Below are 27,684 nucleotides of genomic sequence, written 5' to 3'. Positions count from 1 at the left end.
ACCTGACATGTATGGTTGAGATAATCTTTTTCTAGGCAAATAGAACAAATTCTTGCTCTGAATTTCTCCTGGCTGAAGTATGCATTTATCATACCTATCAGACTTTTTGGGTCTGATAACCTTTGTGGGATTGGAGCCTTGGTGCCCGAGTGCATTGATTTCAGTGATTGTCTTATGATAGAATTCTTATCCCTATTTGGAAAACATCACAATTAAAACAAATATTACTGTAAATGTTTACTTGCCAACTTTCTTTGTTGATTACTTTGTACTTTTTTGCAGTATTTTATCGCAGGAGATTCTCTGAAGATCATACATCAAGGTTAAAATGTAGACATAAACATATAAGCAGACACCTACCTATAACTGTATACATTTTTTTTTTCAAATTTGAAGGTTGTCTGCTATTAATGAATAAAATTTTCTCTGTGGGTAATTTTTTCTTTGTTTCCAGAGATACTTCTAGCTATACATCAACTGGGAAAGAGAGGAAGTCTTGTAGAGAGAAGTCATTACATTTAAGTTATATAAGAACTCATATTTGAAAGTGTTTTTTCTAGTTTGCATACCTATCATGGACATCACATAACACTGTCATGAAGAGGATAAAATACAGGAGTTTTGGTTTTGGAGACATCATCTGCTAGGATCTGTGTCTGGTATGACCTGAGCTGTGATTTCCTACAACACAATTTTATTTTGCTCATTTTTTTATCAGACAGTAGATGTATAAACTGAGTAGGAGATTCATTGGTTTGAGCAGAGCTTGAGTGTGGGAAATCAAAGTTAATTCTGCTGTCCTACATCATACCTGATTGCACTGAGATCTTTGGAGATCGGCTGTATTAACTTATGCCTTTACTGTTCAAACTTGCAGGACAGTTTGCTCCCAACAATTCCCAGTGCAGTTTCCTGTCTGTCCTCACAAAAACAAATAGTTTCTGTGCTTGTAGCCTTGTCTACACAATTGTAAAAAATTGATATATATTTTCAATACTGCATGTAGAGCCTATGTCCCTGAAAACCAGATTGTGGCGTATAATAGCTCTTATAAACTGCAACATTTTGACCATCAAAACCAGCCTCTGTTGATTGAGCTGCTAAAATTAATAGCAGTCTGGATAAAACTTACGTATTTCTGGGGTTGCTGTCTTCTCTGTTTTCTGCGGTAACGTTGTCATTCTCATTTTCTTTGAAGCTTCCTTGAACCAACCCCCTCTCACAAATAGTTCCATATGGAGCCTGAAACACTGGTAGAAGTGCCCAAAGGCAACTCGATAAGCACCTTAGCTGCTCAGAGTTGATACTGCATCCTTATGTTTTCATTTTATCTGCACCAGCATCCAGGTAATAGCAAAGTTCTAGAAGTGGAGGGGAAGAGGCAGATGTAATGGGCTTGTATGATAGAGAATAAAATTTGAAATTTTGTCTTGCTCATGCAGAGTGAAATAGATTAAAATAAGCAAAACAAAACTTTGCTGGTATCACCTTGTCTCATGCCTTGTATAGTTTCCCTTGCAACAGTTTTGGGGTTTTTTTGTTTTGTTTTGTTTTTATTTTGAGGTTTTACTCTGAAAACCTATTAGTCTCTGGAAACATGTTTTAGCACTGTAGCTGATATATAAATGTCTCTAGTGTGAAAGTTTTCCTCAGCTTATATGTCAGCTGCTGTGTTTTTTTCCCCCTCTTTTTGTGAGGTGAATCTGTCTATCTGAATATATAGGCATCTTGTAAACATTTTTCTTCACTTAATACCAATACCAATTTCACAATTATAAGCCGCACCATTTTGACCAAAATTTTGGTCCTAACCCAAAGTGCGGCTTACAATCAGGTGCGGCTTATATATGGACAAAGAACAAAAAGTTGAGGTTTTAGTTTGGAGGACAGGTGTCTGCTGAGAAAGACAGGAACTTCTCTTTGAAATGGAGAATGTAAACCCGTCCCCCTCCAAATTATTATAATTTTGAAATCAAGGGGTTTTCAGGCAAAAATATGGGAATTAGGAATAACAGTTCTTTACTAGGGAAATTAAAATAGAAATACAATACTGCAAAGAAACAAACTCCAAACCCTGACAAAGTCAGAGTACAACCTGACAGCCCGTCAGGCAGGGTTTTGGTAGCAGTCCCATTAAATGGTGGCTGCATCCTCCTGCAGTGACAGATGTGATTCAGTTGAAGCAGTGCTCCTGCAGAAGGTGCAGTTTCCCTCTGGAGGTCCAGTGGTGATGTGGAGAAATCCGGTTTTCCTCTGGAGTCCAGTGGAGAAAGGGGCTCCCTTAGTGTCCAAAACCCTCTGTTTTTATCTTGGTAAGAAATGTTGGGCTCTTGCCCCTGGCTGGAGCAACTCCCAATGGGATGCAGTAATTTTATCAGTCACACAGTGGGACTCAATGGCCATTAGCAGAAAATGACTCGCTGGAGGAAGGATGGGTTGTGAAAAGATAAAGAACAATGCCCTGCCTGGTTTCAATGGATGGCCCATTAGCAGAATATCTCCCGTTGAGATAAGGATCACTGCCCCCACCTTCAACAGATGGTGATAAAATAGATACCTTTTATCCCACTCTGTGTTGTAATGTGCGGCTTATAATCAGGTGCGGCTTATGTATGGACAAAGAATGAAAAGTTGCTGACACCCGGAAGTGCGGCTTATACTCAGTACAGCTTATAATCGTGAAATTACTGTATTTAGAACTCTCTGGCATGGATAGACTCATTAAGGCATAGAAACAGAATATGGAAGTACTATGTAGTGAGAATAGAAGACTTACTCTTCCATTTATTTAGGTAGTATTTCTCCCTGAATAGATTTTAGGTAAGGAGTTTATTTTCAAAAGGTGGCTTTGTGTGCCTGATCCTTTTTGACTTTGTAACACTTCCCATCTCCCAGAAATAAAACTTCTGAATTCATATCTGTTCTGGAAAACTGGATGACTTTGTGTGCTCTGATGACACAAGGATGAAGAGCTGGTATTCTTAAGTGTGGGAATTCTTTTCATCCTGTTTTTTTAGGGAAACATGGGTATGATCATATATAATGTGCATGCTGTTTTCTCTTCTGATTTCTTTTGCTGCCCAACCAAACTTACAGAGAAGTAGAGAGGTTGGAGATAAGAAATTCCATAAAGTTAGGTACCTGTGTAGGAGTTAAGCACCCCAGAATAACATGGCCTTTTAAGAGAAACTTTGCAACTTGAGCTAACAGTCATAGAAAACCCCTTGTATTTATGCATTATGAATTATCTGCTTTGGGAAAGGTTTTGTTTGGAACTGGCACTCCGTAGGCCACAGAAATTCAGGTACAAAAAGGCCAAATGATAAGGTGATAAATATACAAAGGGGTATATATGCAATTTAAAACAGCCTTCTCATAGGTAGTTTTGGCCTCTTAACTACCTGCAATCACTTGGAAAAGAATTCTTAAGAGATGTAATAAATAGGTATGTCAAAGTAAAAATTCCATAGTCAGTTATGTTAAAAAAAAATACAAAGAATTTTTAGAAAGGAGATAAGAAAACAAGATGGAAAATACTATGCCACTATGTAAATCTGTTGTATGTCTGCACCATGAATACAGTTTGTAGTTAGGGCTCTCCCATCTTGAAAATGATAGATTAGAACAAAGATGATCAAAAGTTTCAAGAGAAGACTGATCAAGTAGCCTAACACTCTTTGTCTTGAAAATGAATGATTGGTGATGATGAAGCAGGAATATAATACAGAACTATAAAATAAGAAGGTAATGAAAATGTGAATGGATGTGACTGTACATTGTTTGATACAATTCCATTTGATGTCTCACGGTACTTTTATTATTTGAAATCTGGTCTAAAAAAAAAAGAGATGATCTCACAGAACTAAGAGGTAGTCTGTGAGAATTGCCGCTTCATAATTTTGTGTGAGTGAACGGGTTTTATTGACATAAAAGGCAGAATGAAGAAATCCAGAGGAGGAAAATCTGTCAGAGATGAATGCAAAGATATACCTTCTGGCTTAAAAGTTCCTGCATTGCAGACTTCTGGAAGCTGGAGAGTACTTTGAGGAAGTGGTGGCTTATGCCTGCTGTGTCTGTGGGAGGGGGGCGTTCCTGAGGTACCTGCTGTGGAGCACTGTCAGAGGGAGAATATGGGAACAGAAGGCCATTTGGTCAGACCTGGCAGCTTCAGGACTCATGTTTACAAAGCACTTTAGTATTGTATTGCTGTGTGTAATAATGCTGTCAGACAATCAGTGGTTTTTAAAATGCATCTTGACTTCACTGGCTGCCAAACACTTCAGTGGGAGACTGTTGAAAGTGATGTATAGTCTCCTTCTTTGGATGAATGTGTACTTCACTTTCCTGGAGTTCCACAAGACTTTGAAATAGTGACCATGTACCATTCTTGCTTTTCATTAATTAAAGTTTTAGATAATCACAACCTCTTGCATTTTTAGCCTGAGTGGACAATTAAAGGCTAAAAAAGGATATAAATTCAGTGTAAAAAGTAGTGGATAGAAAACATGTAGTTTGCAATGTTTGTTCCCACAGTTGCCATACCTGGACAAGCAGTTGGAGTTTTTCTTGTGCACATGCCTTGTGCCTCAGCCCTGAAGTTCAGACTCCAGGTCAAACAGAGCTGAAGACACAAGCATAAATCAATGACTTGTTTTAGTGCCACGTTAAAACAACATGAGTGGCTGGCTTTTCTGACCCTCCTCCCTTTCATTTAATGTGCTTCTTTGGCTCTTCTTTAAAGAGGGCTCTGTAGAGTAGTTTCAACTCTTATCAGCTTGCTGACAGCTATATGAGCCTTTCTGCTGGCTCCAGGCAACCACTGCCAGCGTGTGAAACATCCCATTCTTGCAGTGAAATGGTCTTGGATAGAGTTAAAGCAAATGGGTGGTGTAGTTTTCCTGTGGGTGGTGCAGCTTACATGAAAGACATGGGATTTAGTTCTTGTTAACCAATTAAACAGAAATTCATTTCAATATCTGGACACTAGATGCTCTTTGAGCATACTTAGGCTTTTACAAGTCCTTTAATGAGAATATTAAACTTACAGCTGCAGTTCTTTCCCTGACAGGGGACAGCTTCTGTCTCTGGGTTCTGTAGAATCATCATTATCAAATTTAAGAGAACTTTCATCTGCCTGCCATTTGTAGCGTTTTAAGGAGTGCGACTGCAGAGCCTAACCCTGCTTTAATCCTCCCAGAGTGCTTCAGTGAAGCTCTGGGTCCCCCATAAATGTCAGGCCTGGACAATTTGCCATCTTATCAGATGCAGTGAAGTTAGTTCCAGCCCTCTCACCCCTCCCCCAGAGGAAAGATTTGTTGCTGCAAACAGCAAAGGAAAGAAAAAACTTTTTCCTGGCTTACTGCCAGGATCACCATGGGAGTTGTAGAATCCTTGGCATTTATATATGAGACTTTCATTGCTCCTCTCTCCCTTCAGTTGTTGCAGAGAGTATCCTTATCCTAGATTTTTTTCTTCCCTGTTATGCCTTGTTGTTTTTCAGAATGAAGAAAACTGTCTTCGTGGCATCTCTGAGAAAGAGCTCTGAAATCTGAGACCAATCAGCACCTCCATGTATAAATTTATAGGATACATTTGGGCTGCTTTTGTATCTACATTGGCAGCTTCTAAACAGTAAAAGGTTAAACTTAACTGTAAGAGGAAAATTATTCTATTCTAAGACAATTTTTTTTTGTTTTCAGATGAGATTTTAAGAGTCTGTCTTAAGAGTCTTGTTGCATGGTGGATTTTTGGTACTTACCCTTTGCAGATTGCTATCCACAACTTGGATAGACTACAGATAAACCAGATGATCTAGAAATTGGAAAGGCATGTACTTTTAGAAAGAATATTTGAAAATATTCTGTCATGCACATGAAATAGTTAGCTGCAGACAAATGGATGATTAAGCATATCTCCTGGTATTGCACTCTTTCTTTGTTGCTCTGTACTTTCCCTCTGCTGCTGTATAGTTGTACCACATCGCATTCATTATCAAATCTGCTTGCTTTGTTTACCCCCTTTAATTTTTGAAAGTATTGCAACTTTAGCATTTATCTATATAGAATAAATACACTGCATTGCTGTAATAATTTGTATGTGAATATATTAGAGTAGTAGAGTAGTAGAGTAGTCTTGTATCCATTTTACTGATGGATACATAGATATGTAAACAACTTGTACAAGGTCAAATCATAATATTAATAATAGAATTTAGAAATCTAGATCCTGTTTTAATGACTGTATCAAACGTATCTCACAAGACAGTAGGAACATCTGGCTTTTAAATTAGAAAGGTCTTACATTTTCTATAGAAACAATTTGCCACCAGATAATCTTTAGCCAACTTTTCCTTTCATCTTTGTCTATAAATTATGCAGATATACTGAATAGTTTCTTAGATGCCTGGAGGTAGGAAAATTATGGGTCTTTTTTTGCAAACTGAATACTGGGCTGGTTTAGGAATATGCTGTAGTGCCCCTTGGCTTTCAAATGGTGTGATTTGTATCTGGGGCTTGGCTTCTTCCTTTTCATTTTTTTTTTTCTTTTTCCTTCATTTAGCAACAATTTTGAACGCTCTTTAGAAATTAAAATGGTACCTGGCATTAACTGTCTTTGAAACCTGGTGACGTAATTCCATAGAGATGCTATGTGCAGGATTGTAGAGGATGTGCATATTCCAGGATGTTGATGTTGGACTAGGGAATCATGGATAGAATTTTGGCTTCATACAGTAAAGGATAGCATGCTATTCCAGATGTTTGCTAGGAAGAAATAAATAACTCTTGTTGATGTCTATCAATGATTTTTTTTCATGTTAATTTATTTTCAATCATGTTTCATTGTAGTGTGACTACCACATAGTGTTATTACAACCTGCAGTTAATATTCACCTTCCCCACTGCAATCAGATGACCATACAGCCATGGGCAGTTTGAGCCATGAAGGATGAGGTACTTTTATATAGCTCAAGCTAAGTTATTTTTAAGATGTAGAGGAAAAAAAGCAACACCATGTCCTAAATGCAATTTTTCCAGTAAATATGGAAAAAACCTCATGACTACCAGTCCTTCAGCTTTTATCCTCAGAGAAGTCAGTAAGATATATTTGTATTCAGGCAATGCTGGCAGTGATGTCTGTGGTTAAAGTCCAATGTTGAGAACTGTGTGTATGGGGGTATTTGTATTATGTTTGTGCTTATATAAAACAGAGCTGTATAGCTTACAGGAAACTGAGCAAAACATACCTTCATCAAAAGGGTAAGTTCTTCCTGGTATAGAGCTTAAGCTCTGAAATTGAGATATGTGCTGATTTTTGACAGCTATAATATGGTGGTAACCTTACCTAGATTTTTTTTCTTCCTTCAAAAAGCTGTCCTTTCATGTGTGTGATTGGCACTGGGCTTGCTTTGTGTTTAGCTTCTCTAATCAAGGGAATTTAAGCTTCTATTCTCCCAGCATTAGTACAGCAGTCATGGGAAATCTCAAACAAGCCAGATCTTATTGCAGCAGTTGACACAAATAAAAGCAGTTGTGCTTTTATTTATTTATTTTTGATTCTGGATGCTGATTAAAAGTTTCCAAGCTATGTTATGAAGCCAACCAGCAGAGAGCAGGGCAGCTGCCGAGGAAGGGAGATACTGGTGGACACAGGACAAGATCACAGTGGGAAGCATCAGTGTGTGTAACACAGAAAGCTGGGAAAGGTGTAAACAGATCCCCAATTTATCTATAGGGTGGGCTCTCCAAACACTGTTTTATTGGCCAGTGGCTCCTGCTTTACTAACCTCTAACCTCTGCAGTACTCAGAGGTGCTGCCCACCAGCCAGCCTTGTCTTTGAACCTCCCTTGGCTCCTGCCACCTCAAAGACTTGCAGTCAGATTCCTGTGTTTTGCTTGGGACCTCACCTCTCAGCAGGATGCCTGCAGCAGGGAAAACTGATCTACCCTGAGAACACAGACATATTTGAAGGCAATACCCCTAGGACTAGAAACCTATTGCTTTCAGTTTCAGGAGCTGTCCATCACTTGTCAAGAAATGTGGGTAAAACATCTTCCCACCCCCCAACTTCTGGTCATGCAGTAGTCGAATGTTCCCTGCAATTGCATACATATATTTGTTTTCTGTTATTTTCCCGACTGCTGTTGAATCAACACAATTCTAGCTCACTATAGGTGTGGTTTTATGTTGAGTATGTTGAGAACAGATATGATAAGGATGATACAGGCTCAAGTATTTTTGACTACTCCCCAAGTTAGGTGTGCCTGCCACTACCTTTACAGTAATGGCCTGGTGAAATTGGAGTAATTAGAGAGCTATGCAAGCTCCTGGAAACTGGAGGGAAGAGAGTAGGCTGGTCTTTGTGTCTTTACATCATTATTGATGACTATGTAGATATAATGGCTTATCTGGAAGCTAGAGTTATATCTATTTCTCTTTTTCAGCTGTGCTATTTCTATGGTGTCAACACATACCATTTGCTTGTAAATAGAGAGACAAACTGAAAGCTCTTTGGGAGCAAAGGGAATTCAGAAAATTGTAGTAATTTTTTAGATCTCATGTTTTTAAAGCTGTAAATACTGCATGAAACTTTGGGGTTTTGTTTGGTTGTGGGGTTTTTTGGGGTTTTGTTGTTTCTTCCTCTCATCCTACTGCTTTCTTTGCTGGCTCTGTCTCCATACTTTGCAACAGTATTCCCAGCCACAGCTGAGAATGGGGTGGGTTCTTTGCTGCTCATAGTGCTGGTATCTGTTTGTTGGCTCCATAACTGAAAAGTATTTTAACCATGGATTTGTAGGGTGCCAGGACAGTAAGTCAGGTTTCCTGGCTGGAGCAGTGTTGCCTTCTGCAACAGAGTTGCTAAGTTGGCATACTCATTAATCAAAGAAGCAAGTTTGAGGTGCAGAAATATATGGAGGAAGGGGAGAACACCAGTGCTAAGTGGTATTTTTATCTATTCAAGTCTTGTGTTCTTGCTATTTTTAGTATTGAGTTGCTATCTTTAGGACAAGGAATAGCATAAATCTGTATTTAAAGGGTAAAGATAATGCAGGATTTCAAAACTATGTAAAAAGTTGCCATGTAATGAGAGAGAATGAGAACTTTTCTTGAAAAAACCTTGTTTTGTGTCATGTATTTAAGCAGAAGAATGCTCTTCATAAGAAGATGAAAACCTTAGAAACACCAAAGCAGAAAAATCTCCAAAACCCACCACCCCTAAAACTAATCAAAAAACCCCTCAAACTCCCAAAGTTATGTGAAAGTGAGGAAGCAAGAGTGAAAATGCTAACTTTAACAGATAAGCTTCTAAGAACCATTCTCATGTATGCACAGTATGTATGAATTACTACAATTGATGTGATTTTTTCAAGGCACCAAAGAGTAGAATCTGAGGAAGGCTGCAGTGCAAGAAGCTTAATTTTAATATCTGAGCTTGCACTAACATTTTCTTTTAACTCTTAGAAGAGTCAGCAAGTAGTCTCCAGCAATAAAACTGAGAATGAGTAGAAGTGAGTGATTCCCAAGTGGCTGGTATCTGATGGGTAAGATTAGCATTTCGAACTCTGACCTCTGTCCCCTTATGAATTGGCAGCTTCAAAAAGAAAAAGAAAAAAAAGAAATTTGGATAATGGAAGGATTCAGTTTTCACTCTCTGTATCTGAAGGAGGCAAATGTGCTTGTTTCATAGCTGAAATTACTGCAGCAGAGAATATCGAGCCAAAGGATTACATCCACTTAGTGCTTCACTTTTGAAGAGATTGTTTTTGAAGCTGTATTGCAATAAAAACCAGCACCATGAAATATCTGTCTAGAATCTCTTTCTTAAAATATTTGACTGTAATGATATAAATTATTGTTTTGTTTGCTCATACTGCTGAAATGTCTTGTAATTAAGGAATTTTCCTCTATAGGCCACTCATATAAGTTGTGTAAGTTAAACAGACAGATTGAGTATTTTCAGGGCTTTACTTGAGAATTGTGCATAACTCAGAAACATGGAATGAAAGTTCAGAAATAATATTGAAAGAATGATGTCAGATTGCGTTAGAAACAAACCTTAGTTAACTGTAAATAACAGTGTGTGCCCTGCATTGTTCTACTGCTCATTCCTCTTTTTTCCCTTGCAGAGGAACTTCTAGTTTGAGATTTAGATAACTCTGATGCTGAAATATGGATTAGTCTTTATCTGAAGTGATCATGGGCCTCCAAAACTCCAATTCCTTGCTTGCCTCCATTTTTTAGCTTTAGAGGTGACATGCTGATACTCTGAGCACTCTTTATATACTGTCTGCACTACTGCTTTTCTTGCATAGGTCTGCGGTGAGAAACAGATGCAGCACAGCCAGTTTAGGTAGCATTTGAAAGATGCTTTTAATCTGATATTCTATAAAACATAAAATTCAGAAAACTTTTCAGTTTTAGGCAATTTAGTGTGATTTTACCAGTATTTCATAGATTTAATTGATTAGCTTTTAAAATTCCTACATAGGCCATATATGGGGACAAGAAACTAATTTTTACTTTCAGAGTGCAATTTCTAAAGAGTTTACCTTCAGTTTCAGGTAATTGTACTAGCACCCCAAAAGTGAGAACTTTTCAGATCACAGCTCTCTTACTGTTACTCATACGCTGCAAAATCTGAGTTGTTTTTGCAAAATGTAACCTACATTTGTGTAGATTTGTGTAGCCTAGATTTGCATTTCAAATCTTCATGTCATTCTGGAAAAAATGAGACTACTTCAGGTCACTATTGAAAAGAGAGCTTTAAGAGGAAGGACTGTGACCTACAGGTAGTCACTTATTTTATCCTCTCATGCTCCCTTACTAAGAGAACGGATTTTTCAGAAGGTATTTTAAGGTACCAGAGGTCCAAATTTCTGTCTGAATAACCCAGTTTTTTCCCTGCACTGATTACAGAGAGAATGAGCCATCCAGCCTTAGTATGTTGAATGTGATTGAGTGCTATCACCAAGGGTCCTAAACCAATCAAGCATTTTTTTAATCCCAAATTCTTACAATTTTCTAGAAGCAACAAAGTACTGTTTAATTCTTAATAGTGTAGTCTTCTGAGGCTTTCTTGTAAGCCTGTGTAAAAAAACTAAACATATCACTGGTTTTAGCTAATATAAGTTGGTATCATCTTTGCTGGAGAACTGCACACTAAAAGTAGTATGTGTGATCAGCAAGGAAACTGTTGGAACAGGGAACCAGATGTAGGAACAGTAAAAGAGTGCAGAAAGAGGGTGCAGTTTGCAGTTTATAAGCAGAAAAATGTGTGAAATTAGGACCATAAGGTCCTCAGTCTGAACCTAAAATTTATCTCAGGAAACTTTTTCTAAAATGCATATTGCTCCAAAAGAGTAACTTACCTTCTCTTCAGCCACGTTTTGGCAGGGGAGCTCAGTAGGGCTCTTGGGGGCTCAGGTTTGCTATCTGACTATTCTATAACATCAGCTATATTCATATGCATCTTGGGTATAGGGCAGACATACAAAAATTCAATTTATCTTGAACCTCAGTAGCCCATTTAATCCTGTTGCCCAATGGAAATAGTTTGGGGGAAGGGGGGATTGCCTGGGGCCAGTCTGAGTAGTGTATTTGATGGGAAATAATGTGCTATGTCTCAGTAATTTAGAAAACATTTGATTAATTACAGTATGACTTATAACTTTAGCAGGTCTTTGTGGATGCACTTCCATGTCCAGAGCTGTCAGATGCACAGCTGAGCTGTAGATATTTACTGTAATATCTTTTGTATCTCTGTTGAAGGTAAACACTTTAGCAAAGGATTACTGCAGTCAGTAACTTCAGTTACTTAGCTAAATATTTTATTAGTTTAAAGTTTCTATTTGCAAATAAAAAGAAAAGATAAAGTTATTGGTTTTTTTCCCTATTCTTCTGTCCATCCATAAATTTGAAAGGTTTAGAATGGTTAAGTCTCACAACATCTCTTTGAGGTCAATATTACACATACTGCTGAGAGGCTGAAATAGAAGCAAGAAATCTAATGAATGCCAAACTTTTATTTGTAAACAAGTTTCCATACCACTGCAGTTGCAGCAGGTAGGCCACATGCTTTTGCTTGGATAGACTTCTCTAATCCAGCTGGGAGTAAAAACTAGGAACACCAAGAGCCATTAAGAAGGGAAAGCATTTAAGTAGAGTCACCATAGGTGGTGTGAGAATGGTTGTATTTCAAGGCCTTGTAAACCCTTTCAAGGCATTTTGGAAACACTGAACTGTTGCAATGGGGCAGAATCTCACAGCATCATGGCGCCTGACCTAAAAGTTGAGAAAAGTGGTGGTTTATGGGCAGTTAAATTTTACTACTCTTTTGCGAATTTTGTTTTTTTCCCCCCTCTTGCTACTTTTATGAACTCCCACCAAATCATGGGCTGTGAAAAGACAGAAGGCTAGAAAGTTCCTTCCATGGACTGTTTCCCCTTGATCTGAATGTTACAGAAGGTAGTCCTTTCCTTGCCTTATGCCCAATGGATTTTTTTTCACAAACCAATCAAAAGATTTGCATGGATCTGTCTTGCAGTCTACACCAGAGCACCATTAGTGGCATTAACACTAGAACTTATAAACATAAAGTGAATGGACTCTGTAACCTGATGCTATGTTGGCTTGTAAAGAGCTTATAAAGAGATGCTAGGCCCCCAAGTGTGTTTATTTCTAAGGAAAATAACACCTTACCTAAATAAATGTTACTTTCTATGAGTAGGCTGCCCTATTGCTGCATGCTGCTGCCTGTTTTCTGGTATGAAAATAAGTACAAATGCTCCCTTCCCAAACTCCTGCCTGTGCTGGTAGGTACTGAATATTGTCAGTTTAGTTTCTTTGTAGTCCAATTGAACTAAATCTTGGAACTGAAAACAGATGAAATTGAACTTTTGAGTTGGATGCTTGCTCATTTGGTTTAAGGAACATCTGTCTTACAGATATTGCTAGTCTTTCTCAAGGTGTGCATGTATCTTTGTAGAGATAAATTGATAACACTATGTTATAAGAAATTTTGGCCTTTACAGAAAGTGATGAGTTTTCATGGCTGATCTAGTGAGGATGCAGCAGTTGAAAGTGGGGCAGGAGGAAGGAAGAAAGGAAGGGCAGTGACTTAGAACTACTTACTGGCATGGCCATGTTTGTGAATTTGGTCTGCAGAACTCACTGCTTGGTGAGAGGAGAGAATTTGGTCTCCAATTCCTTCAGTCTTTGGCTTCCATAATGAAGTTATGGTTTTGTTAAATTTACTGCAGAAATTGAGTTCAGATGAACTAATTTCATGGGCAATCTATTGTGTAATGAGAATTTCCAGTCAATTCCAACCCACTGGGCAGCCCAATAATATAATGTATTTCTCATTGTCAGGCAAGTCATACAGTATGCTAGATTTGGCTCTACAAAGCATTGGTAAAGCTGTTTCCGAAAATAATGCTTTTCTGTCTTTCATTTTGGATCTATCCTAGATTTTCTATTTATCCAGAAATTCAGAAGGAGAAGAGAATTTTTTTCTTTCTGTTTTCAATTCCTTGTCATACAGGTTAATGTACATTGATCTGTGTTGTCTTGGCAGTCATACAGAGTAGATGTTTGATCTCTGTTAACCACCCAGGTTGCCCATGGCCTAAGCAGTATTTAGGTATATACAAAGTTAGCTTTCTCTACAAGTCTGTGGTCTACATAGAGCGTTTCCTTAGAAAAAATCTGGAAACCTCATCAAGCAGGCTTCCAGAGTACTAGAAGCTGATTTCAGTTCAAGTTGAAAGGAGAAGTCTAATTTTATCATAGTTGTAGTCTTTGTATAATCAATGCTATGTGAAAGCCAAGGTCTGGACTTACAGATTGTTTATTTCAAGATTCTGAAAGGCGTTCAGGTAGCTCTAATTAGTATATTACAATTACCATACCCTAAAAACATTGCTTAGTGTCTTAAAGTTACTCTTGAGTTTTCTGGATTCATAGATATAGAAAAGAGAAACAGAGAGCTGTGTAAAGCTATGTAAAAACAATAAGTTGGCATAGAAGTCTGGAACAGAAACCTTTTTCTTTTATTGTTGTTACTCTCTCCTGTATCACAAATGTGTTCATGGGATTTCTATCCCCTCTATTTCTTACATTCCAACATAAGCTTTTCAACCTCACTGAGTAGTAAATGCATTTCAAATGGAATCAACATACATCTTCCCAATAGAAAACTTTCCCAAAATATTTAGTAACTCAGCATGCGGAGCAGCAGACACTAGCAAGCCATGTTAATCAGTTCTGCTTTATAAAAGCAAACAAGGTGGGGAGGAAGTAATAAGACCCTGAAACATCTGTTTGGGGACTTCAAATCCCCTTAGAAGGTTTTGAGTTCTGCCTTAAAGAAACACAACTCCAAAAATATTACAACCAACTGTGGGAACATTTTATGGCTCTTTACAAAAAATTAATTACATAAATATTAGTCTATAAAACATAAATTCCCTCTGCCCTCTTCTCCAGATTTGCTTCTGGTATAAAGGTGTAACCTTCCCTGACATTACAAGCAGTCTAAGCAAAGAGCAGCTAGATCAGATCCATCCTAGTTTTGCTGAAGGAAGAAAACCATCTTTGATTTTTATGAAGCTAGATAATAATAGATACTATGATATTAATAAACAATCTTAGAACATTATAGGAATGCTGTCATTTAATAACAGTAGAATACATAATGCTGTTTTTCACATGTTAATAGTTACTTAATTGCTTATAAAGTTGTCTGTTAAAAGGCTACATTAAATAGTTTCTCCTTCCCACTTAGTGCTGCTTACAGCAATTGTTTTAAACTGTTGTCTAGCATGAAAATAAAATTTAGAATCCTTTTTACTTAGCACACTTGAACAGAGAAGTTAGTTCTGGTCCATTTTAATTCTTAATCTGCTTCTTGTTTTCTTTTCAGATGGTTTGTTGTTTGATAATATATTTTTCTTAAGGACATGGAGAAAGAAATACTAATGCTTTTGCTTAGCATGTGGTGTTTGCTTTATTTAGTGTCTTTTTACTTATTCTTACCCGTTTATATAATTCTTCTGCTTTTATACTTGAATGTGGTAGTAATTTTGTTCTGTGTTCTTGGTAATCAACCTGTTATCCAACTGTTAAGTCCTATCAGGAAGAGAAATAAGGAGAGGGAAGTTATTACATTCTAAACTGAAGTTGCTTTGCTCTCTCTCTGGATGACAAGCCCCAGACTAGTGTCATTTTGGACATACCTGTCACTCTGTAGTAACATTTTGAAATAGCCTAAAACAGTCAGAGTTATGACTGCTTGCACAGTAAATATAGTGCTTTACAGAGCACTAATCTCTCTCCTAGTTTGCTTTTTATATTGTAACATGGATTTTATTAATCTTAAATATTTACAGAAATATTCTGCAGAATCTGTTTTACAGGTTTTTTAATTTTCTAAAAATTTTTTTTACTCACAGAGTAGAATTTTAGGGCTGGTGGTTTGGCAGCAAGTCTGTAGTTCTACACCCCATAGCTTACACTCAGAGTAAAGTACAGGGTAGCATAAACATGAATATATGCAAGTTTGTGCTTCTAATCTTTCCTCTATACTATTATTTAGTCTGGGAATATACAAAAGGAAGTGTATATGCAGGAATCACTGTGTGTCTTCTGTTATAAAGTACTGACCTACAGAGTGAGATCTGTTGGCGTTTAACAACAGACAAACGAGTTATTTTTGGTTCATCCTAAGATCTGTACCTCCAGAAACTTGGTATTCCTTCAGTAATTAAATAAAGTAAATAATACAGTGATGAAATAAGGTAAATAATATTATTTAATATTTTCATAGCATGTTATTAGAACTGGCTTGTCTATAGAGCCTTTTTGCTATGCAAGAATTCTGTAGCAAGAGTAAAACAGCACTTGCCCAAATCTGTGTATTGTCCTCAGCTGTGTCCTGACTCTGAAAGCTTCTAAAGGTTCCAGTTGACAAAAAATGCATTTGTTTTAACTGTTCTACCTCCTAGAAGCAAACACATACTTTATAGTTGGTAATTAACCATAGGGAGTTGGCAAATGAAATTAATTTCTGGAGAGTTCAAAGTGCTGCAGTTTCCTGAAGAAAAGTAAGATTGAAAAAAATTGTATATTTTGGACCAGAGTTCTTGAACTGCATGTTTTGGTTAAGCATGTTTCCTTCTAGGTTGAATGGAGACATACAGGGTCATTTGATAGTTCTAGGGATTGAAAAAGTATGTTCATATCTCTTAACAGAGAGTCAGATAAATCAACATTTTCATTTCCAGACCCCTGATTTTCTTCTATAATTTCTGTCTTACACAGAAATTGGGACAGGAGGAAAACTTGTACAGGACCTTAGTTTTAGAATAACTCATCTGTGAAATTCAGAGCACCTGTGTATAACAATCTCATGCTTCATTTCAGCAGTTTTACACTGTGCTAGAAGTTAGCCTAGATTAACGATTGTAATAAATTGGCATGTACATGTACTTTCATTTGAAAATTATAATAATTTACGTATATAAATAATAGGTTTCTTGGAAGACTTGGGAAACTATTAGTCTATTAGGGTTCATGACTACTGAAATTCTCTATCTGATCTAGTGTCTCTTAATACTGATGTTAAAAAGTGACTTCTAAGTTCTGCCTTTCAGACAGAATGCTTTTATTTGTCTATTTAACTGCAGTGTAGATTCCTTTAACTTAGGAAAAAATGGAATATAACAGTAATTTTGTTCTCTGGACAAACTGCTTTTGATGTTTTTCAGGAGGAAAACATATGATAAAAGTATGAAAATACTTGATTCCTTCAAATATTTTCATTCTGTTTAATCACTTGCAAAATAATGCTGCTGCCTCTTTTTATTGGCTGTAAGTCCTTTTAAGGGGTGGAGTTGAGTTTGAAGCCTTCAGGCTTTATGGAAATACTCTATCTACAATAAACATGCCTCCTAATTTAATTTCCACCTGATACATAGACTACACGGAACAGATTGTGCATGGCAAGCCAAAATTGATTATTAAGCACTGGATCTGTGCAATATGAAAGTCAATTTTATTCTCTTTACAGGCAAGGTGGTTCTGGGAAGCATATTTTCGATCAATGAAGGCAATTGCTCTTGCTACTCTTCAGATTATCAATGATAGAATTTATCCATATGCTGCCATTTCTTATGAAGAATGGAATGATCCCCCAGCTGTGGTAAGTAAATTCATTTGATTTACTTGTAAAACAAATTGTAGTTTTTTGGGTTTTTTTCCCCTTGTATAAAAGGTATGTGCTATGCAACTTGGTGCAAATTCTGTGTCTGGGTTTGTGTTTGGATGTGTTCTGCTGGTAATTTGCACAGATGAAGCTAATATATTTTATGACAACTGGCAAAATAACTAGCAGTTCTTTCTGTGTCCTGGCACTAAGATGAGAACATTTAACTTTTGCTATTGGACACATTGGATTGGTTCCTTGATTATATTTTTATTTATTTATTTTTCCTTGATTCACACACACATTTTGTTTCTATTTAATTCAGGGAGATTTTGGAGCACTGTATATATTTGGACACAGTCTGTATGACTGCAGAGAAAATAGTGGAAATCCTGAAGATCTCAAAAAATCTGCAGGGATCTTCCATATAATTCTGTTGAAATAGCTAATAATTCTTATGCCTATAATTTTTTCCATGTTATTTCTTAACAATTTCTCTTATACAGAAACTAATGATCAAAGTTTTACTTTTTTTTTTTTTTTTGGCCTGTTTTTGGTTTAATTTGAAGTTTCACTGGTTGAACTCACTTCTGTTAAGAAAAAACAGTGCAGTTTTAATTAACCTCCTGCACCAAGCAGCTGGTTCTGATTTTTTACTATATAAAAGCCTGTAGATGATTTTCACTCATAATCAGTTAATTTTCTCTGTGTCAAAATATAAAAAAATAGTTTTGTTTTACTAATAAAACCAAACTTGTTAACTATCTTGCTGTGATTGTTTAGAGGAAGAAAGGTGGGTAGGAGTACTGGGTAGGGAGGTGTGTTTTACTTTAAACTCTTCAGACCGACAGAGTGTGAACAGTTGCTGATGAAGAGTTAAAAGGTTATTGCTGTGTTTCAGAAGTTGTGTTTCCATTGCCTAGCCAAAGGCATTAATAATCTCCTGTTGTCATTTCTTGGAGTGGAAATGTGGCCCTGGTCAGTATTTAAGGAAGAAATTAATCTGCACAAGTGTGTACTCCACAAGAAGGGAATCAGAATACCTTAACACTTTTACAATTATGGTAGCAGAACCAAGTGCCTTGAAACATACTTAGCGAAATGAAGAAAATGCTTTAAGGATTGGTCAGTCTTTAAAGGGAGCCTAAAAACATCTCTTGGATTCTCTCCTATACTTTTTTTTTAAAATAAATGCACTAGTCAGAGTTTCAAAGTTGTCAGCTTGTTGGGCAGTAACAATCCGCTTGAGCCCGTGTCTGATCTAGCTCCTGCCCAGTATCCACTCATGGCAGCGTTACAGTTTTTCATCACCCTGGATGAAACAGAGTTGGAAGGACTTACATATATACACTTGAGGTAGCAGAAAATGGCAGCTGTATCCTCTAACTTTTATATAAGGCAAAGTGACTAATGTACTTTTTGTTTACAAGAGAATTTCTGTATTCTTCTCTAAAGAAACTCCATGACTGAAGCTTTTAAAGAAAACGATTTCAGGTCAGTCTCAGGGCTAGGATATAGCTAACTGTTAAAATAAGTACCTGTGAGTTAACATTAATACCACGGTGAAAAGTGTGAGTAACTGTCATAAATTCTTATGTTACTGGCCAGAACTAACCTCCAGAAATTGCCATGTGTATTCTGCCTTCAAACTCAGCCGACTCAGCAGCCAGTTCCTTTAGCTCTGTTTGTTGTTCCTTGTGCTGTTGTGGTCAGTGAGGATGAAGGGCAATACTTTTCTGTATGCTTTTGTTCCTGTTATGTGGTTTTGATAGGAACACAAAGGTGCAGAAAAAGTATGTAGAAACTGTAGGCACGTTAACAAGAGGTGCAATCACTGTTTTCAGGGCCTACTGAAATTAGCCAGAAATTTCTTTAATTAGTACAAGGCTATTCATAGACCTCAGATCCCTGTACTCTGAGTAGTGAGGTTTTGAAAATGAGAGCACAGGTTTGCCTATGGAATATCTACACAGGAAAATGCCAGCTTTAAGGGATTTGTGAATTTACTTGCTAGAACAAATTCACATATGTAATCGAAAGAAGAGCTTACTGTGCAGGATCATTATGTAGGGAAGGATGATACTTAAGAAAGAACTCTTGGCCATGGTTGCTCACCTGCCTGCCTTCTTGTTTTAAGGTGGGGTTTTTTTGTGTGCACTTTTAGGGGTTAATTTGCACAGTAGGTCACTAGAATCCTGAGAAGTAATAGAAAAGCTTTAGTAAAATGTCCTGGTTACTAATTGTTGTACTGCTCATTTGTTACAACTGCTTCAGGTGTTAGACAAAGCAGTATAACCATTATATCTACTTTGACAATTAAAATGGCTCATAACTCTCCAAGGTGCACATTAAAGTTTGCATTTTGTTGAAGTATTGTAGCTTCATGTGTTTGCTTCCAGAATTAGATTCATCTTCTGATTTCAGTCTATTTTCTGTGATTTTCTGTAGTTCTGCCGTTTAGTATTTTGATTGTAGTATAGTAGAATAGATTCTCAGTTAGCAAACACTTAGCAGATGGCAGCATGTGTGCCAGATAAAAGATTTTTAGAGGTCTCAAATGTTCAATTTAGTTTCTAACAGCAGCACATAAAAAGCTGAGAAGGCTGCAACTTTCAAAAAAGGCTGCCTCTAGTTTGGTGTGAATTACAAAGTAGGATTGATAGCCTTCTCTTTGCTTTTCTTTGAGCTGAGATACTTCAAAATAGGAATTGACACATCTGCAAATATAATGATTACATTGTTTTTACTGCAAAGTTGCATTGATTGCATTGATTTTTGTATCTCTCATTTGAGGGGATGGCTGTTACCTTGTACAGTCAGCATGAAAATGATACTCACTTAAAATCAGTGAGGCATACTCATAGCTAGATCTGCACATGGATAAGCTTTATTCCTGTTCCTGAGATATTTCTCAAGTCTCAACACAAAGAAACATCAGCCCATCCTGTGTTGAGTTTGTAGTTTCCCAAACATTTTAAACCACTATAGTAGGTACTGCCGCCCAAAGAAGCAGTCCTGCACTCTTCTACAGCTGGGTAACAGTTTCCTCTTTCATGTGCAACTTTTTTTTTTATATTTCTATTTCATTTGTGGTGAATTCGCCAAAATAATGTTCCTTATATAAAACTTACCAGGCAAGATAAAAAAGAAAGCATGGGGATGTGTGCAAAGGAGGGACTGGGTGGCTTGAAGGCTGCTTTTCTTGGCATTAGTTTGACTTATATTGGCTCAAAATATTAGTAAGACTGTTGCCTGAGTATCTTCACCAGTGTGTCCATCCAGCAGTGGTACAGGAGGGTGTTTTTCCAGGAGGGAGTATAAGGTATGCAGCAGATAAATGCATATACAGTTAATTCCATACTTAGTACATTGCACAGGGGAAGTGATCCAAGCATTTTTTATGTGTTTTTATGGGCTGACTGAAGACTGTTGGCCTTTCTCAAGCAAAAAAAAAGTTATGAAGTAGATTATTTTTCTACTTATTCACTGTTCTGTTGAGGAAATGGAAGACTAGTAGCATATAACATGCTAATATGTTATGGAATAATACTTTGAATAAAAGTGCACTATGACATATTTCCTCCTTTTAATGAAGAGGAGCAAATGATACTTTGGGGGCCTGAAATTCATTGCTGGACTACTCGAACCCTTTATGTCTCAGACAGTCTTTTGTTGGAAGCATGAGAGTTTAGTGTCTTTTGTATTTTTTGGCCCAACCATTATCCATTAGGCAGAGGCAATCAGTTACGTCCAAGTAAACCAGAAAATGACTGATTCTATGGTGTGCATTTTGATGGTTACCAGTTTGGGCTGGATTAGAAATAATGACTTGGGCTTGAGATGTGATCTGTTACCTTCAATTAAGTACTTTGTTATGCTCTAATAGAGGTAAATTACTTCCTCACTTATGCTTCATTGTAGATTACTTAAATTCTCTTTGCCTTATACCTTCCTAATATATATATGGGTTTCTGAAAAATGAGTAAGACAGATTTTTCTCAGAATTCTTCAGCTGCTTTTGTTGAAATTCTTTCAAGCCTGTTTATAATGTAGACCTATGAAACATTAGATGTTTTTTTTTTTGTCGGAGGCTGCTTTTGAGCTCTGACCTTGGATGATACAGACCAGAGTTTAATAATCACTTGAGAATATCAGTATGTGAACAATAAACATACCAGATTTCATTTCTTCCAGTGAGGCAGAAAACAGCACCATCATTTGGTGTAAACTAAAATAGCAGAATTTTCTTAATGCCCAGAATGCCATTCATTTAGCAAAGCCCAAGTAGGATGTTCATTTACAGAATACTTTGTGGGTCCTGCCAATTGCTAGGCACTTGACACTTGTTAAAAAATTAAACTATTCTTAAACTCTTTGACTAATATGTTATAGTCCTCAGTCTACAGTAAATGCTACTGTTATGACTATGCATCCCTCTTAGCACCATTTTTCATCTTCAAAACATTAAGCAAACATTAGCATACATTTTTTATCTACCTGTAAATAAGAACAAGCTAGCATTTTTCTGGGCAGTGCATATCTGGTATTTTTTCAATTGAACAATATTAGATTTCCATTTCTACTGTATTTTCCAACTACTTGTGTGATGGTTTCAATCAGCTGGATCAAATAATGCTTTATTTATTATGTTAGAAAATAGATATTCTTTTTTTATATTAAATACATTTCAGTTTATTTATTTTTTGTTTTTGTTGTGTTGGGGTTAAGGTTGAATATCTCACATGTATTCAGATGTAAACATTGGTAGTTTTATGTGAGTGTGGAACATGATTTAACAGTTGGTTCTTTAATTTACCTGCCCAGAGGTTAGGGTACTTTTCTTACACAGTGAATTATTCTACAGTAAGTAGAAGTTCCTATCTGTCTTGTGGCTAACTTTTTTTGTGAGGAGGGTTTATGATCTGCATTAAAACATGAAATGATGACCACTGCAACTTTGTTTGTAATTCTGTTGGGTGTAAGCACTTTGGTTGTCTCTGGACAAGTAGGGAGGGTTAATTCCTTTGGGTTTGCCCTGTGACCACTTGAGGATGGGAAGCATGATGAAATATTTTCTCAAAGTATTGAATAGAAACTTACCATAAATAATTGGAGAAAAATAGAATAAATCAAGGCTTTTTTTTTGTCTGGTAATTCATAATTGAAACCATATTGAGGTTAGATTGATTTTAAGAACCATCTAGCTGAAAAAACCTTAACCAGAGTGGCAGGGGATATATCTCTGTTTTTCTTAGATGTATAGGACTGCTCAGCTACTAAGTTCAACACACTGCTGTCCTTACCTCTGTGCTTTTAAAAGACAGTGAACTGTTGTTCAGACTATGTGATTTCATTAATAGGTAGTTTACAACAAGCAGGCTGACAACAACAAGCAGTTGAAAATAAAGTGGGAAAGCTCACTGTCTTGTTCATGGGAGTAGTGAAATTTTATTCTTCTTAAGTGCTGTTGCTGAGTTTTCCCACTAAATAGCTGGGAAGTTCTTGATTCATCTTTAATATGGAACATCTTACACAGCCTTGTTTTCCCAGAGATTATTCTGTGATGTAGTTTCTAATGTGTCTACTGTACCTTTCTTCAAGTCTCAGTGGTGAACAACCAGTTGAGATGTTGTGGGACAGGACCAAGTCTTTGTTGTCTCTGATGCTTTACCAATATCTTGGAGGCATCATAGAATTTAAATATTAAGATTGTCCATTTCTCAGTCCAGTTGTGTTCATTGATGTTGTAAAGCTCCCACCTATCTCCCTTCTGCTAAGAAAGGTCTGTTATAAACTTTCCTGCTAAGTTGAACCAAAAGACTCTACATCAAGTCCAGCCTGAAGCCTCCCACATAATGAGATTTCAGCTCCCTTGATATATCATCCTTAATGTATTTATTTTTCCTAAAGTAGAATCAGGTTGGACAATATTTGATTGAGCTATACTAAAGGAAGGTGCCTTGTTTCTAAGGCATTGTTACACAATGCCTTCTACACTTGCAGAAAGCATGCACAGAACAGCTGCAGCAGTCTCAATCCTTATATCTTTACATACCTAGCCATTCCTGACTTTTCCTCTCTTCCAGCTTCAGGCTATTCCCAAGTTCGCACTGTCGCTCACATTGCAATACTTTGGATTTTTATATGAACTGCAAAGAGCTGTCAGACAACTGAGACTGTGAGACTTAAAGGATGTGAAATTACTCTTAGGAAACTAACATTTCAATTTGATCCTTTTTGCCCATAAAAATGATTCACAGCAAGTAACCTATTAATCTTGGATTAATTATCCCGGCCCTTCTGATGATATTAGCTGGGAGGGCGATAGTGAAGGGTTGTCTTATCCATAGCTGAGTGTCAGCACTTTGTCAAAGAAAGGTGATGGATGATCAATCTACTGTTGCTGTTTGCTCTCCTCTCTGAGAGTGAAAGTTCCTGTGAATTTCTGTCAAGAATGTTAATAAAGATGGGAATGGAGCAAATGTGCCTTCATCACTTGGTTGCTTGAGCAGTGACTGGGAGAACCCATCCCTATGTCATTAGCCATTTCATGCTTTGCTGCCATAATGGAGATTTAATTAGGTTGCTGTTGTATTAATTGCCTGTATGGTTTGCTTTTCCCTAGCAGAAATCTGGAAGACTTTAGCAAATTATGGAGGCTTGAATTTGCCTGATTTCCTGCAGAAAGTGGGGTCAATAGGTCTCAGACTGTAGACACACTCTTCAGGCAGGCAGCAGGGGGTTGGCTCTTAATGGCACTTGAGAGATGCTTAATTGCCTTTTTGAAATGTTTTTCTCAAATGAGAGGCATGGTTCTCCCATCCATTAGTGTGTGTCTACAGGGTTTTCCCTCTTTCCATCATCCTTTATAAGTGCAGAAGTAAAACCTTCTCAAAAGTTGCCTTATTTTTCCTAAGTTATGACTAGCAGGGGAAAATTTTCATGCCTTTCTGAAAGTAGTAGAAGTTGGAATTTAAGGAATGTACCTAAAATTTAGGTTTATAAGACAAATTCATGGCCATTCTAGGTACATATGCATGATATATTTCTTTCTGTAAGTACCTAGAATAGTCTTAGACGAAGGAAAGGGAATAATCCTTTTCAAAAGATATTATAGCAAGCAATTTGTTAGGAAGTGCTGTGGACAGAGAGAAAATATTTCTAGAAAAACTTCAAATGGGAGCCATTAATCCAGGTAGCAATTCTCACCCATAAGTAATAAATAGAACGTTGTCTGCAGATGGCTCTACCAGTTATTTCTTCTTGTAGGACAGAAACATAATATTTTCTTGGCACTCTGATTATGATGTTAAACCTCTGTTTCAAGTATTAATGAAAAGAGGTTCCTGAGAGTTGTGCTAAGAAGCTGCTTGACATTACCAGGGTCGTTTGGATAATAGCAGCCTTGGGGTGGGGGTTGTGTGAAAACAAGTCTGCAGTAAAGCTTTAATGAGGTGGATTATGCTCTGGTAACATTTAGATTGTGATTTGCTGTAGGAATTATTGAAGCTACAGCAAAATCAGTGGGCTGTCCCCATCTGCCACTCATCATCTTGAATAACTAGCAAAGTATGTACAAAGTCTTTTATTTTAGAAAATTTAATAATCTGAAAGCAGATTTTTCTCTGCACTTATCAATTACTGAAGTAATGGATGTATATTTTCTGAATTACTGAGTGTGCTTTCACAGGTAGCCATGTCCCTTTCATGAGCCAAAGTTCCATATTGTACTGTTATTGTTTCTACATTATTCTATTATTCCTCTTAGATAAAAACTAGAACTTTGTGTTTTCCATTGGGATCCTCACAAACAGTTTAAGATGAGTGCTGTTTTTTCCAGATAAAGTGTGTATAGCTGAAGGACAGTCTTTCCAAATATTTCAGGAAGTCTACTAAAACAGGTCCTTACCTGGAACATACTCTTGTACCATCCTGGAGAAGAGTGTGCCAATGCTATGCTTAACTTTTCCTCCTCACATATTTATCCCTTCTTCACTTTTGATTTATCCATAGAAGGAAATCATATTCATATCTTATTTTTTCCTCCTTTACCAAAATGGTCAAAATGTTATGATGTCTTTCAGTAAATAGGCTCTTTATTTTCCTCATCCTTGAAGTCATTCTAGTTAGAAGTGTCTAACCATTAAATGTAAGGAAGGTGATTGCTGGATGTATAAAGTTAACCAAAGACTAAATAGGGAAACAGAAAATTTCAAAATTTACTTTCTGTAAATATGACTTTGTTACTCTGAGTCTCTAAAACTTTCTTTACTCCTGATACAAGCAGGCTTATGGTATGAGTGTAGCTGGAGAATTTCACAGTATTTCTGTAAGCTGCTGGCAGTTGCTAACCTCTTCATAGTTTTTACAGGCTAGGATTCAAAACTTCCTTGCAAAACAGCATCACTCAGTTTCTGCTTTCTCAACTCCCCTTTTCACCTTGTCCCAAAGGGTTTGGTTTTTCCCTTTGCTTCTCTGTCCGACCCCTGCTTGGAACGACAGTTGGAATGGAAAATTTGAGACTAAAATGCTGGTGTTTTCATTCTTGTCAAATGGTCCCTTCACTGCTTCCTCCCCCATGTTGTCAGCTCCAAAGGGGGTTGGCACATTCAGTGGGAATTCAGTTGTCTGTCTTGTCTTTTGCCGTCTGCACTGGCTTCCCTATGCTGTGTATTGAAGTAAGACCTTTAAAGTCTTAAAAGGGATGCCCTAGTTAAAATTCACAAGGAACAGATAACTCTGAAATTCTTATTTGAATCTCATGTATTTTTAATTTTTTTTTTATGTAACAGATGGGTTTTTTCCACCATTGAACAAACTTTGTGGAAATTGGTACATTGTTCCTCTTTGTATCTGCTTTTTCTCTTTTTGCTTGGGTGCACATTTCTTGCCAAGTTTATGGGTTTCTTCCTTTGGTTTTGTTGTCATAAACACTTTTTCACTCTGAAATTGTAGTGCTGATTAAGTTTGTCTTTGTTCATTGAGTCCTGACTATAGATGTAAATATCTTGAAATAATGATTAGTAAACAAGAATTGAACCATGCTAGCTGGGTTCAATTCACTTTCATTTTCCTTCTCCACAAATCTATCTTCTTCTTCCACTTTAGTTTTCATCTTAAACCTTATTTTGTTGCAACATTACAGCTAGACAAAAATGAAAATTGGAATAAGAAAGAGATTGGAATAAAGGTTTTGAGAAATTGCCAATGTCAGAATTGGAGAGTTGGCCTGCCTTATTTGAGCAAATTGGAAATCTGATGGTTAGGGCCTGGCTATATGAATTACTCTCTACTGTGATAATTCACTTTAATCAAATTTGTTTGCTGTTTTCTTGTTTTCCTTCACAGAAATGGAGCAGTGTGAGCAACCCACTCTTCCTTCCACTGATCCCACCTCAGTCCCAAGGTTTCACAGCCGTAGTTCTGACCTATGACCGAGTGGAGAGCCTTTTCCGAGTTATCACCGAGGTGTCTAAGGTGCCTAGTCTATCCAAATTGTTGGTGGTCTGGAACAACCAGAATAAGAATCCACCAGAAGGTAAAAACCCATGGGAAGGGTGGTGGAGGAAGGGGCATAGCATGTCTATTGACACCTGTTACAGAATGACCTCTCTCCTACATCATTTATATTCAAGAAATATTTCATGGTTCTTTCAAAATAATTGGTTTGGATTTTTTGTGACGGAGTGTTTGAAAGTGAGATAAGAGAAGCCAAAGTAGATAACAAGAAAAAAAAAACATGCCAGTGGTTGTTCTGCTAACTTCTGAATCAAAAGTTACAAATACAATATTACAGAAACGTTTCTGTCCTTAACATTTTTGGAGGGAGTAGTAAGGAGAGGCCTATTTTTGATCTGTCAATACTTACTTTTATTTCTTTGTAGACACTTTCGTCATGGTGTACATACTGCTGCTACTGGACTGTGTCTAGAGCAAATGTGGTCCAAAGCACCAAAGTAGTTTGAATGGTTGGAGCTAGAAAATAAGGGAATATTTTGATTGATGAAATGAAAATTCAGGAAGTTTCAGGTGTCAAAAATAGCATTTCCATACCACTAGAATATGAAATGCTAATGTTTGCCCAGTAGGACTATATATAAGTGCCTGTTTTAAATGTTTCTCTTTCCAACACATGGTATACTGTGCTGCTCTTTGTAGTATGTGAATCAATCTGGTGGTCATCTGCTTGGTTTTTTAATTGTTTTTTAATTTATGATTATTTTAAAATCAGTACTCATTCACAGGCATTTTCCCTGGTTATTTATATGTGTAGATTTTTGGAACAAGGTTTGGTTTCAAAGGTATATTAATTACTCCAGTGTGAATTCAGTGCTGTAAATCTCTCAATTATTTAATTTTCAGTAGCTGAGGTGTGCTTTGCCAGTCTGGCATATGCCGTACTGTGTCCCCTTGTGGCAAGACCTCAGTCTCAGCCTACCCAGTCCTCACAGCTTGCTGCCTACATTTTCAAACCTAAGATCCTT

General features: G+C 37.0%; 1 protein-coding gene across 2 annotated transcripts in view; it reads left to right on the top strand.

The window, feature by feature from the left end:
- EXT2 (exostosin glycosyltransferase 2) overlaps positions 1–27,684 on the top strand; it is a 74,293-nt gene that overhangs the window by 17,343 nt on the left and 29,266 nt on the right. For both annotated transcript variants that reach the window (XM_033062612.2, XM_033062613.2), the window contains 2 exons: positions 17,066–17,197; positions 26,549–26,738. In XM_033062612.2, coding sequence (XP_032918503.1) covers positions 17,066–17,197; positions 26,549–26,738 — 322 coding nt within the window. The remainder of the gene's footprint in view (positions 1–17,065; positions 17,198–26,548; positions 26,739–27,684) is intronic.

The sequence above is a fragment of the Catharus ustulatus genome, chromosome 6, assembly GCF_009819885.2.
Source record: "Catharus ustulatus isolate bCatUst1 chromosome 6, bCatUst1.pri.v2, whole genome shotgun sequence".
In the NCBI taxonomy this organism is placed as follows: domain Eukaryota; kingdom Metazoa; phylum Chordata; class Aves; order Passeriformes; family Turdidae; genus Catharus; species Catharus ustulatus.
Note: the sequence above shows the minus strand (reverse complement) of the source record. Positions and strands in the feature narration are given on the sequence as shown.